Raw genomic sequence first — 13,149 nt, forward strand, 5'->3', positions numbered from 1 at the left:
CTGGGGTTCAGCAGGCCCTGCTCTCCCTTTGGGCAAAGCAGGAACAGAGGGGCACAAGCACCAGCCTCTCCAGCAGCTCTGCAAAGGAAACATTAGGGTTCCTTGCTGTGTCTGCAGAGCTGCAGCTGAGGGAGGGAAGTGTGCACTCAATGGGGAAGTTCATGCCACAGGCTGCTTGAGAAACATATTGGGGAAAATCCACCCAGGGTGGCACTGAACCATGTTCCGTCCTCTCTTGACCCCTCTAACCTTGGGATGGTGATAGTTTTCTCTGGTGCTATTCTCTGGGCTGCCTTGTTTCCTGTATGGCTTTATTTGTCCATTGTCTACACAACAGATTCCCTACATTCAACAATCTATTTGAAATACCTAGAATGGCTTCTCTATAGCAGAGGGCTTGGCCCTTCTCAATAGACAAAGACCAAAGCAGAGGAATAATAAGGAATTGTTTGAAGTAAATAATTATGTCAAGAGAGTGGACCTGGCCAGCTGAGAGTCTGCAGATCAGTCATTTTAGAGCTAGAACACAATTTCCTTCGTCTCTTGTCCCAATTCCAATTTGGTGTGGCTTCCTGCCCTGTCCTGTTTCTGGCAGTGTTCTTAGGGGAGGGGTTGATGAAGTGGTCCAAGAGGTCCCTGTGGGTTGATTTCTCCCATATCCAGACCAGGACTCACAGGAAGCTCATTTATGAAATATGCTGACTTCAACTTTCCTGCCCACATGATGTCTTCTCCATCCTGCTGTCCTAAACTAGAGTCTTGGGTTCACTTTTCCCCAATCTCCTTTAGCATATGAGCCCAAATCCCCACCTTTGGGGTCAGTATTAGAGTTGTGCACTGATACTTCTGTCTCAACTGGGAAGCTCTCTTTCTCTCTCAGGGAACAAATAGGCACCTCCTGGATGGGGTGAGGGTCCACTTGAGCCCCACCCCTCTTTCCTCTCACTTTTAATTATGAGAATGGGCACACCAGGGCCTCCAGCCACTGCAAATGAACTCCAGACACATACACCACCTTGTGCAGCTGGCTTACCTGGGTAGTGGAGAATCGAACCTGGGTCCTTAGACTTCACAGGCAAGTGACTTAACCACTAAGCCATTTCTCCAGCCCCTCCCTCTCACTTTTGAATCACAAGTTCAAGACCTTCCCCGGGCTACAGTATTAATTCAAAGATAGCCTGAAAAGCATTAATTCGAAGATAGACTGAGCATCTTAGTGACACAACATGACAAAACAAATAAACCATTTTGTCATTGTTAGCCCCATTTTACCAGGGAGAAAATAGGATGAGAAGTCTAGCAGGATGGCCAAGGCATCATAACCAAGGAGCACTGTTGTATCTGCTCTGGCATGGGCCTCCCCCAACAGTCTGACCTCTGCTTGCTCTTCCCCTGGCATCTTTGGATTCCTGGCTCTCCATGAGCCCAGGGTGGGGGCTTCAGGGCAGTTAGTCCAAGGAAAAAGTCCAGGGACCTTCTTCTGCCAGTGCCTTGAGACTTCTTACTCCTCACTGGGGTAAGCTGAAGGGCATATGGTTTACCTACAAAGAGCCCAGAGGCAGGAAAGCAAATACCATAAATGATCAGGAAGCTGTGTTAATATTTTATAGCTAGGGCAGTAAATAATGCAGCTCCTTAGACATGCCCAGTCCAGTTCATCTGTCTCACATCTAATACCTAGGACAGTCTGCCTGGGCTTCTGTCTTGGATATCTATATATCTATATTTGATATCTATCTATCTATCTATCTATCTATCTATCTATCTATCTATCTATCATCTATCTATCTGACCAACAACAGACTTCTTTTTTTTAAATATTTTGTTCATTTTTATTTATTTATTTGAGTGTGATAGAGAGAGAAAGAGACACACAGAGAGAGAGAGAGAGAGAACGGGCATGCCAGGGATTCCAGCCACTGCTAACAAACTCCAGATGCATGCGCCCCCTTGTGCATCTGGCTAACATGGGCCCTGGGGAATCAAGCCTCAAACCAGGGTCATTAGGCTTCACAGGCAAGTGCTTAAATGCTAAGCCATCTCTCAAGCCCACAGACTTCTTTTTATTGAGTGTGTTACAGAGGTTTAGTCAAAAAGACCAAAGTCCATGTTGTCATCTGACTCCTCAGACTCTTCTTCGTCAGCTTCCACTTTCTCCTCCTCAGCTGGGGCAGCGGGGTCAGCAGGGGCAGCGGGGTCAGCAGGGGCAGCGGGGTCAGCAGGGCAGGGCCTCCTGCAGGCACAGCACCAGCTGCGGAGCTGCCCACCGGCCCCTACCTTACAGATGAGGTTCCCGATATTAACATCAGCCAGGGCCTTTGCAAACAAGCCAGGCCAAAAATATTCAACATTCACACCAGCTGCTTTGATGAAGGCATTGATCTTATCCTCCATGCCGATCACTTCATAGACATACAGGTTGAGGGCTGAGTAGATGCAGGTGAGCTCAGAGACAGAGGCCATGGTAAGGACTCCAGATGCAATGCTAGTCACCTGTTGAAGGGAGGGCCTCACTCCAACATGGCCTTAGCTTCCTGGGAAGAACTGAATACCTTGGCGGCAGCTGAGGAAAGAAGGATATATATATATATATTTTTTAAATTTATTTATTTATTTATTTATTTGAGAGCAACAGACACAGAGAGAAAGACAGATAGAGGGAGAGAGAGAGAATGGGCACGCCAGGGCTTCCAGCCTCTGCAAACGAACTCCAGACGCGTGCGCCCCCTTGTGCATCTGGCTAACGTGGGACCTGGGGAACCGAGCCTCGAACCGGGGTCCTTAGGCTTCACAGGCAAGCGCTTAACCGCTAAGCCATCTCTCCAGCCCAGGATATATATTTTTTTAACACACACATCTCGTTGTGTAACCTAGGTTGGCCTTGAACTTGCACCAGTCTTCCTGCATTCACTCCTGAGTGCTGAAATTACAGGTTTGTGCCACCATGCCCAGCCTGGCTTGTGCTTTTTTTGTAAATTAGTTATGGACATACTCAGTGTGTAAATAGTACATGTTGGCACCATCCTTTCCCTCCTCCCTCCCCCACTCCAAAGGGACTCTCCTTGTTGGGGATGCTGGTCACCCCCATAAGGAGTATGGGTCATACATTGTGGAGGCAGCTGTCAGTTATGGAGAAGAGGCAATGTCTTTGTGCATAATGTCCCAACTTGTGGCTCTAACAATCTTTCCACCCCCTCTTCTGTAAAATTCCCTGAGCCATGTTGGGTTCGTTTTAAATCTGCTTCAGTATTGGGCTCTTAGGAGCCTCTGGATCTCTGGTTTGGGAGGTGTTGAGTGTCCTCAGTCTGACTTGTACTTTTTAAATAATTGCTCTGGCCCAGTATTGGGCCAAGCATCTTCACTGCCTGACCTTTGCTCAGGCCTGTAGCACTCAGCTTTCCCTCTCCCCTGTCCACTTTTAGAAGCCACTCCTGCAAGAAGCTTTCTTTAATTTCATGGGGGACAGAGTCACTCTGATCCTCTTGGTCACTGGACTTCCCTCTACCTGAGCTCTGCTCACCCTCTGTAGTTATTTCCTGGCTTTTATAATTATTCCTGGTAACTTATCGGCTCATCCTCTGTCAGCTCCAGGAGAGTAGTCATCTCCCTGGAGGCCAAACAAAGAGACTGATATATGATAGGTGTTCAACAAATAATGTTGAAGGGTAGAAGAAGTTGTCTCATTTAATATTTCTTTTTGTGGTGCTAGGAATGGAACCTAGGGCCTTGTACATGCTAAGCAATAATACTGGGCTATATCCTAGCTCTTGTTTAATTCATGAGCAACTCTGGGAGACAAGTATTACTGTGTCTTTATTTTTCATAGACAAGAAAATATGGGCTCAAGTGGCAGGGCTGGGTTTGAGCTCAGCCCATATGACCCAAGTCTAATTCTTTTTCATGAATGTATTGGGTGGTGAGGCCAGGGTGGGCACTAAGGAGATGGCACCAATGTAAAGTCAGACATGGCAGTACAAGGGCCTATAATCCCAATATAGCTGTGCAAAATGAGAAGCACAGATAGGAAAATCCTCAGAAATTCATGGGTCAGCTACCCTAGAAAACATGGCAGTGAATTAGAGACCCTGTCTTAAAAAAGGCAGAAGGTGAGGGCTGACACTGGAGGTTGTCTTCTGACCTCCACACACATGTGAACATACACACATACACGCATCTGGAAAGCCATATTTGGTGGCATATGCCCATAATCCCAGCACTCTAGAAGCTGAGGCAGGAGGATTGCTGCAAGCTGGAATTCTACCTGATATACATTGTGAATTTCAAAGCCAGTCTGGACTACATAGCAAAAACCTTTCTCAAAGGCAAAACAAATACAGGCATGGTGGCCGATGCCCTTAATTGTAGCACTTGGGAGGCAGAAGTAGGAGGATTGCTGTGAGTTCAAGGCCAGCCTAAGACTACATAGAGAATTCCAGGTCAGCCTGGGCTAGAGAGATATCTTACCTTGAAAGAAAAAAAAAAAAACCATAACAAAGAAAAAATTTATTCCTACCTCTGCCTCCCAAGTTCTGGGATTAAAGGCATGCACCACCACACCTGGCTTTGTACTCCATATTTAAGAACATTTCTGTGTTCAACAGACACTGAAGATTCATCCTCTGTGACTAGCTTGATGGTGCCTTTAGAGTTCTAATGAAGAAAAGCCTGTCCCTGTCATTGAGGACTGTACAATCCACAGGGAAGAAAGATGAATGTTTGTGTTAGTGAAAGGGAAATTGTTCTATATTTTTCTTTTCTTTTAATTTATTTAATTTTTATTCCATAATTGTAGACAATAACCCATAGTAATTCCCTCCCTCCCCCAACTTTTCCCTTTGCAACTCCGCTCTCCATCATATCCCCTCCTCCTCTCAATCAGTCTCCTTTTTTTTTCCAAGATTTTTTTCTTGTTTATTTATTTGAGAGTGACAGACAAAGAGGCAGAGAAAGAGAGAAAGAAAGAGAGAGAATGGGCATGCCAGGGCTTCCAGCCACTGCAAACGATCTCCAGACGTGTGCACCCCCTTGTGTATCTGGCTCACATGGGTCCTGGTGAATCGAGCCTCGAACCAGGGCCCTTAGGCTTCACAGGCAAATGCTTAAACGCTAAGCCATCCCTCCAGCCCAATCAGTCTCTTTTATTTTGATGTCATCATCTTTTCCTCCTATCAAGATGGTCTTGTGTAGGTAGTGTCAGGCGCTGTGAGGTTATGGATATCCAGGCCATTTTGTGTCTGGAGGAGCACGTTGTAAGGAGTCCTACCCTTCCTTTGGCTCGTATGTTCTTTCCGCCACCTTTTCCACAAAGCCTTGGAAGGTGTGATAGAGATATTGCAGTGCTGAGCACTTCTCTGTCACTTCTTCTCAGCACCATTGTGCCTTCTGAGTCATCCCAAGGTCATTGCCATCTAAACTCAACAGTGGACACTGCAAGCCTTATATTTGGCCAGCCAGGAGTGCTCAGCACTGCAATATCTCTCTCACACCTTTGAAGGCTCAGGGTCTATTGTGGAAGAGGTGGCAGAAAGAATGTAAGAGCCAAAGGAAGGGTGGGACTCCTTAAAATGCAGTCTTCCAGGCACAAAATGGCCTGGATATCCATGACCTCACAGTGCCTGACACTACCTACACAAGACTATCATAATAGGAGGAAAATACGATCACATTAAAATAAAAGATAGAATGACTGAGAGGGGGAGGGGATATGATGGAGAATGTAGTTTCAAAGGGGAAAGTGGGTGGAGGGAGGGCAGTACCAGGGGATATTGTCTACAATCATGGAAATTGTCAATAAAAAAATTAAATAAAAAAGAATAGAATAAATTCTGTTAAACTTATGGTATTGTGGATGCAATATACTCCCTTAGATAAAAAATACCCTAGACACTGTTCTTCATGAGTCAAGGATTTGACTTAGTGTCATATTAAAGGGGGAAATGGAAGGTGGAATGTGAAAGGAATGGGATGATTCCTCTTTGCAATGCAGGTGTTTACTGTTACCTAAGGAGTGGGATGATCCCTCTGTGCAATGTACCATGACCTTCCTGTATCTCTTTGTTTCTAAATATCTTTGTGATTACAAAGCATAGAATGTTTCTTGCCTCAGTTTCACCTATGTGACCTATGTAACCTTGTGACTTCTTGGAATAGCCCCACTCCCCCAGGTTTAACAGTATGTAACTTTGTGGTTTAACTCCAATCCTGTTTTCAGTATAAATATGTGGTTATTTCCAATAAAAGCTGACAGTCCAAACAATGAAAAAAAGCAAAGAAAAAATTTATAAAGCAGAATATATCTGGGAACTTGCCTCTTTTCCCTGCTGACCTCAAGCACCTTGAGTTATGACTCTCTGTTCCTACTCAGAGAGATCCTCCCATTGGGTCAGGCACCCTGGGGGTCACTGGTCCACAGGTTTGAATGGCTGGAATAAGCAAGGGGGGAGATGACTCTTGTCTGTTCCTGGGAAGGAGCCCAGACAGCTGCTCCTCACAGGGACTGGGTCAAGGGTCTGTGATTCTCAGAGCCAGCACAGTTCGGCAAAGACTTTCTACTGCCGAGGGTCCCCAGTGGAGACAAAACTATGAGTCAGCTGTCCAAAGGCACTGTACCACTTTGGGTCTACATCCCTAGCAAGGCTACACAGCCTTACAGAGACTTGAGACAAGAAGACAGATGATCCTGACTGCTTTCCCCACATCCTAGGTCAGACACTGAGAATGAGGACAGAAATCAGGGCACAGGCAGTGCAATGTGGCATAGGACGAGGACAGCATTACACAAGAAGTCCTGGCCTGAGCCTGGCCTCAATCTTTGGCGGCAGGTGGGGTACAGAAAGGAGATTTAATGGATTTCCCCTCATATTCAAGCTCTTGAATCTGTGTTAGGTGATTCTGAGAAATGCAATGAATTCAATCAGCAATGTGGACCTCAAGAGCAGAGGTAGGTGCAGTAACCCACCTAGAAAGTTCCACCCCTCCTTCCATCTCTGAGCACAGAGTAGGTATTCAGTAAAAGTCTGTAGTTCCTTGTTGATTAATAAGGTCATTGCAGAGGTCATTTGGAGATAACATTTAGAATGAGAAATAGTAACACATATGGTCTTTTAAAACATTTTTATTTATTTATTAGAGTCACAGAGAGAGGGAGAAAGAGAGAGAAAGAAGAGAGTGAGAATGGGCACACCAGGGCTTCTAGCCACTGCAAACAAACTCCAGACACATGTGCCCCTTGTGCATGTGACTAACGTAAAAATCTGGGTGTTAGCCAGGCATGATAGCACATGCCTTTAATCCCAGCACTTAGGAGGCAGAGGTAGAAAGATTGCCATGAGTTTGAGGCCACCCTGAGACTACATAGTGAATTACAGGTCAACCTGGGCCAGAGTGAGACCCTACCTCGAAAAAACAAAACAAAGCAAAAAAACCTAGGTGTGGTACACATGGTTCTAACCATAGGGCTAAGCGAGGCAGAGGCGGAGGCAGGAGGCTCACTGGGAACTGCTGGCCAGCCACTCTAACAAAAAAAAAAAAAAAGCAGCAGGCTCCAGGTTCAGTGAGAGGCTCTGTCTCAGGGAAATAAGGCAGAAGAGTGATAGAGGAGAAACCTGACATCCTCCTCTGGTCTCTATACAAATGTGCATGGGACACACACACACACACACACACACACACCACATACTATATACTACACACATCAAAGTTAAAAAAAACAAACAAACAAAAAACCTTCTGTGGTGGTTTGATTCAGGTGTCCCCCATAAACTTAGGTGTTCTGAATGCTAGGTTCCCAGCTGATGGATATTTGGGAATTAATGCCTCCTGCAGGGAGTGTATTGTTGAGGGCGGGCTTATGGGCTTTATAGCCAGTTTCCCCATGCCAGTGTTTGGCATACCCTCCTGTTGCTGTAGTCCACCTTATGTTGGCCAGGGGGTGATGTCCACCCTCTGCTCATGCCATCGTTTTCCCCTGCCATTGTGGAGCTTCCCCTCGAGCCTGTAAGCCAAAATAAATCTCTTTTTCCCAGAAGCTGCTCTTGGTTGGGTGATTTCTACCAGCAATGTGAACCGGACTGCAACACCTTCCCAGTAGTATAGGCTGAGATCCTGAGCTCAGAGACAAGGCAGTCACAGCTTAGCCCTCACTCATCTGTGAGAACCAAGAATTCTTCAAGGCAAATTCCAAAGTCAGAGTCTAGGCAGTGTGTCCCTGTGTTACAAAAGACAACGGTCCAAACTTCTGTGCCCAGCATACTCAGGTATCCCTCCTGGAAGGATCCAGGAGGACAGTGCAAGAGGCACAAAGGGATCCATGGCCAAGTGGGCAGATTGTGAGGCAGCCACATTGCTCATGCCCACCCTTGTCTCCCAAAGTCTGTGATCTCCCTTACTTGCCCACCCATGTCAGAGTCCACATCTCAGAAGGGGACACAAAATCATTCTCCTGTCAGCTACACTGCTCTTGGGCCACTCACTCATCTCACTACACCAGGCCAGTGGCCAGCTGCCTTACCCTTGTTCCTGTGGCTTTAGGGACAAGATCCCTTAGTAACTGTAAACTCTGGTCTGAAATCCAGCACAGACTGGGGTGTAAGGTCCCTCTGGCCACCTCCAAGCTATGCAATTATGGGCATCATTTGGAGTTCCTGGGTCTTAGTTTCCCATTTTATAAAGTGAGGCTAGTAATGGCACCTATAACAGGGCTTTTGTGAGTAGTTGTAAGTTAATGCCAATTTAATATCAAGTGACAGTTTGTCAGGTTAGCATTCTGTATGTAGAAGTTGGAATTACTGTTCTTACTAGGGTTCTAAATTCACACTCTCCATACCCTCTGCAGTCTAGACTCTACTCACACACCCAAGTGACCCCTTCCAAGATACATGGCCTAGTGAGGGCCCCAAAGCTGAAAGGTTGTGATACTCAGACCCTGAAGGACTGGAGCCTAACAAGAAGGGAGAGCAGGGTTCCCTATAGCCCCTGGCCCTAGGATCAGTGAGTATTGGGCTGTGGTCAGAGCTGACCATCCTAGACCACCTATAATTACCTTTCAGTGGAGCTCTGCAGTACTGGGTGAGGACAGCAATTTTCAGGTTTTATTTGGATGCCCAGACAGTGCCCTGGAGCAGTTGTGTGCCAGCTGGCTGCAGCCAGATGGGGACAAAGGTTGAGCTCTTGGGAGGAGGCTCTTCTAAGGAGGCTGACCTCTGAATTCAGGATTCAAGGTTTCAGATCCCATGATCTTCACAGAAGCCCCTGTTGCCCAGGGCTTGGAGGCTGGTGCCACTTGAGAGAACTCGAGGGTGCTGGAAGAGCTGGTGGGCAGGACTCTAGAGCCTATAGGACACAACCCGGAGCAGCTAGGAAGATCCAGGGAGGACAATGGATCCCGGTCCTATTGCACTCTGTCTTCCTTTCTCCCTTTAACTGTATAGGCCTTGGTACAAATTTGTGTATTTTTGTATTTTTTTAGGCCTGGCCTGGTACTTGCTAATAGCCCTGAGAAGCAATGATCCTCCTGCATTAGCTTCCCAAGTGCTAGGATTAAAGGTGTGCACAGCACCTGGCTGGGGTATCATTAAGTACCTCAAGAGTACTTTCTGGGTTGGAGCCAAATCTACAGGCCCTCCTCTTGCCCTCTACCTTGCTACCTCCCACTCTTACACCTAGCAAATATCCATATATGCATCCTCACACATTTACCCATCAACTATGGCCAAAGGACCAAGAAAGGAAGGGCTGATGACTTCCCATCCAAAATATTCCCCTTCCCATGCCTCCCTGAGGAGCTATTGGTGGTTAAAGGTTGCCAGGGGAAGGGAAGACATTTTCTTCAGTGGTGTAACCACTGGTAAGTTGATCATGCTCTAGTAAATAACCTTCCAAACCATGCTAATGCAAGCAACCCTAATTAAACTCAGTAGGACACACAGACATCCAAGTAGAATAGGGACTAGTTGGGGAAAAGTGGCTAGAGAGGGGGCAGAAAATAGTAGTGGGAACTGATTATGATCAAAACACATTTTGTGTGTGTGTATAAAAAGGGAAGGACTTAAGGGGATGGTAGTATATATATGTAGGTAGAAAAACTGATTACTTGGAGTGAAAGGCCGAAGTGAGGTTAGGGGAAGAGATTGAGTAAAAGAAGCATGGGGAAGGGTTAATCAAAATATAAGAGGGGGTTCAACCGTACAGCCCAGTTCCGGCGCCGTCCAGTCGGGTTCCGGGTTTGTTTCCCTTGTTTCCGGACTGCGCTGGCCGCGGGGGTCTCGCAGCGCCCCTTCGGGTGTCTGGACTGGCGGCCCGGCCTCGGCGGGTTCCCCTGGCTCTCCGCCGGGCTTCCGGTTTCCCGTCCCGGTTCGAGTGTCGGTCCCGGGCCGGTACCGGTACCCGTGGAGTCCCAAGGCGACTACTCGACGTACTTCCCGGCCGCGCCGCCGCCGCCTCGCTGCCCCGGCGCAACCGCCTGTACTTGGGGGAGACGCTCCGCTTCCTGCCGGGGCTGCGCTGCCGGGGCAGCGCGGGTGCGGGGCGCCGAGGGGCTTGCGCGGAGCTGCCCACTGCCCTGGCCGCCCTGGCCTCGGTCAGCGCGGGAGGCGGGCTGTCGGGGGTCGGGGGCGCCGGCGACCAGGATGCCGAGCCGCCAGGGGGAGGGGACCCGGGGGCGGGGGCCTGTTCCGAGGCTGCAGCCCCCTCCTCACCCACGGCCCGGGTCCTGCCACCTCAGAGGCAGCGACCACGCTGCCTGTGGAGGAACCGATTGTATCCACAGATGAGGTCATCTTCCCACTCACCGTTTCACTGGACAGACTACCCCCAGGGACACCCAAGGCCAAGATTGTAGTGACCGTGTGGAAGAGGGAGGTTGAGGCACCGGAAGTTCCAGATCAAGGCTACCTGCGCTTGCTACAGACCCGACCTCCTGGGGAGACCTTCCGGGGCGAGCAGAGCGCATTCAAGGCCCAAGTGAGCACTCTGCTGACCCCTCCGGTTCTGAAATGCCGGCAGTTCACTGTGGCTGGAAAACACTTGACCGTGCTCAAGGTGCTGAACAGCTCCTCCCAGGAGGAGATCTCCATCTGGGATATCCGAATCCTTCCCAACTCCAATGCTAGCTATCTACCTGCCATGCCCGATGGCTCTGTGCTGCTGGTGGACAATGTCTGTCAGTAATCTGCAGAGGTCTCCATGGGCTCCTGCCGGCTCCCCAGTACCTCTGGCTGCTTCCCCTGCCCACTTAGTGCCCTGGAGGAACACAACTTCCTGTTTCAACTGAGAGGGGGTGAACAACCCCTCCAGCAGCCAAGGAGGGCCTTGAAGTCCCCCTGATTGCTGTGGTTCAATGGTCCACCCCAAAGCTACCCTTCACCCAGAGCATCTATACCCACTACCGCCTGCCCAGTGTCCGCCTAGCCCGCCCCTGCTTTGTGATGACTGCTTCTTGTGAGTCCCCTGTTCGGACCTACGAGCGTTTCACTGTCACCTACACGCTGCTCAACAATCTCCAAGACTTCCTTGCTGTGGGGCTTGTGTGGACCCCGGAGCATGCACAGGCTGGAAAGCAGCTGTGTGAGGAAGAGCGTCGGGCCATGCAAGCAGCCCTAGACTCCATCGTCTGCCACACGCCCCTCAACAACCTCGGCTTCTCTAGGAAGGACAGCGCGCTCACCTTCAGTGTGGCCTTCCAGGCCCTGAGGACAGGGCTCTTTGAGCTGAGCCAGCACATGAAACTGAAGCTGCAGTCAGTGTGTCCCACCCTCCACCCCAGCAGCCCTGCCCTTGGGGACTTGGTGAAGAGGCATCAGGCTAGCCTGGGCCGCTCTCAGTCTTTCTCCCTCCAACAGCCTTCCCGCAGCCACCTCCTGAGGTCGGGCAGCGTGATGGAGCACAGAGCCATCACACCCCCAGTGGCCTGCCCTGTCGGCAGCCCCCTCTACCTGCCCCCAGACAAGGCTGTGCTCTCTCTGGACAAGATTGCCCAGCGCGAGTGCAAAGTCCTCGTGGTGGAGCCCGTCAAGTAGGACTGAGCTGCTCTCTGAACACCGAAACCCAGAAACCCAAAGCCCCCGGAGGGCTTCCCACTCCCAGGTTGTGCCTCCCACTGCGGGCAGAGAGGCATGGCAGGGCTGCCTACCTGTGTCTGCTGAGAGGAGGGCAAAGCTGTGACACGTGGGGTGTGGCCGCAGTGCTTGGCCCACAGTGTTCCCCCTAGTTCCTATGGGGGCTGGTCCCACCCCAGGACGGCAAGGGCTGCAAGAGCCCCTGCCCCCTGCCTTCACCCTCATTCTAAGTTTACAGAGTGTTCTCCTCATTTCCTAGTACATCTCATATTCCCTCCCACCCACCCACAGGGCTGAGATTAGAGGGTGGTGGTGGTAAAGGGACCCGACAATGACTTTCCTGTCTCAGGGGTTGGGGACATAGCTAGGTGGCCTCCTTCTGCCCCTCATGTTTACGTTGGCAGCCTGAAGCACTTTAAGTTGTCAATTTTTTTTGTTTTGTTTTTCAGTCTGTTTCTGTAACATATTCTCCAACTGAAGTGAGACCATTAAATGCCTGTTCAGGAGGAGAAAAAAAAATAAGAGGGTATTAATAAGTCATATGGAAACCAACTTTTTTAAAAATTAATTAATTAATTTATTTATTTGAGAGCAACAGACACAGAGAGAAAGACAGATAGAGGGAGAGAGAGAGAATGGGCGCACCAGGGCTTCCAGCCTCTGCAAACGAACTCCAGACGCGTGCGTCCCCTTGTGCATCTGGCTAACGTGGGACCTGGGGAACCGAGCCTCGAACCGGGGTCCTTAGGCTTCACAGGCAAGCGCTTAACCGCTAAGCCATCTCTCCAGCCCGGAAACCAACTTTTTTGGACAATTGCTACTGGAAAAATTTCAGTGCCAGTATTGCAGTCAGGTTCACATTGCTGGTAGAAATCACCCAACCAAGAACAGCTTGTGGGAAAAAGAGGTTTACTTTGGCTTACAGACTCGAGGGGGAGGCTCCATGATGACAGGAAAAACAATGGCATGAACAGAAAGTGGACATCACCCCCTGGCCAACATTAGGTGGGCAACAGGAACAGAAGAGTATGCCAAACACTGGCAAGGGGAAACTGGCTATAGTACCCATAAGCCAGCTTCAACAATACATTGCCTC

General features: G+C 49.2%; 1 protein-coding gene and 1 pseudogene across 1 annotated transcript; one reads left to right on the plus strand and one right to left on the minus strand.

The window, feature by feature from the left end:
• Positions 1-1,950: 1,950 nt before the first annotated feature.
• On the minus strand, positions 1,951-10,326 carry LOC101602373 (60S acidic ribosomal protein P1-like). Its single transcript, XM_004652746.2, has 3 exons — positions 10,187-10,326; positions 2,264-2,563; positions 1,951-2,230 (listed from the first exon to the last, which is right to left on the minus strand). Exons 2-3 carry the CDS (start codon positions 2,461-2,463, stop codon positions 2,086-2,088), a joined length of 345 nt encoding a protein of 114 aa, XP_004652803.1. The 5' UTR covers positions 2,464-2,563; positions 10,187-10,326; the 3' UTR covers positions 1,951-2,085.
• LOC101602077 lies at positions 8,309-12,014 on the plus strand (annotated as a pseudogene).
• The last annotated feature ends 1,135 nt before the right edge of the window (positions 12,015-13,149 follow it).

The sequence above is a fragment of the Jaculus jaculus genome, chromosome 16 (assembly GCF_020740685.1).
Source record: "Jaculus jaculus isolate mJacJac1 chromosome 16, mJacJac1.mat.Y.cur, whole genome shotgun sequence".
NCBI lineage: Eukaryota > Metazoa > Chordata > Mammalia > Rodentia > Dipodidae > Jaculus > Jaculus jaculus.

Bases quoted from the DNA above. Each gene is read 5' to 3' on its own strand.
- LOC101602373 (XM_004652746.2), bottom strand. From the start codon at position 2,463: ATGGCCTCTGTCTCTGAGCTCACCTGCATCTACTCAGCCCTCAACCTG. The intron at 2,231-2,263 runs GCAGCTCCGCAG...TGCCTGCAGGAG, and splicing joins TGTAAGGTAGGGGCCGGTGG to GCCCTGCCCTGCTGACCCCG.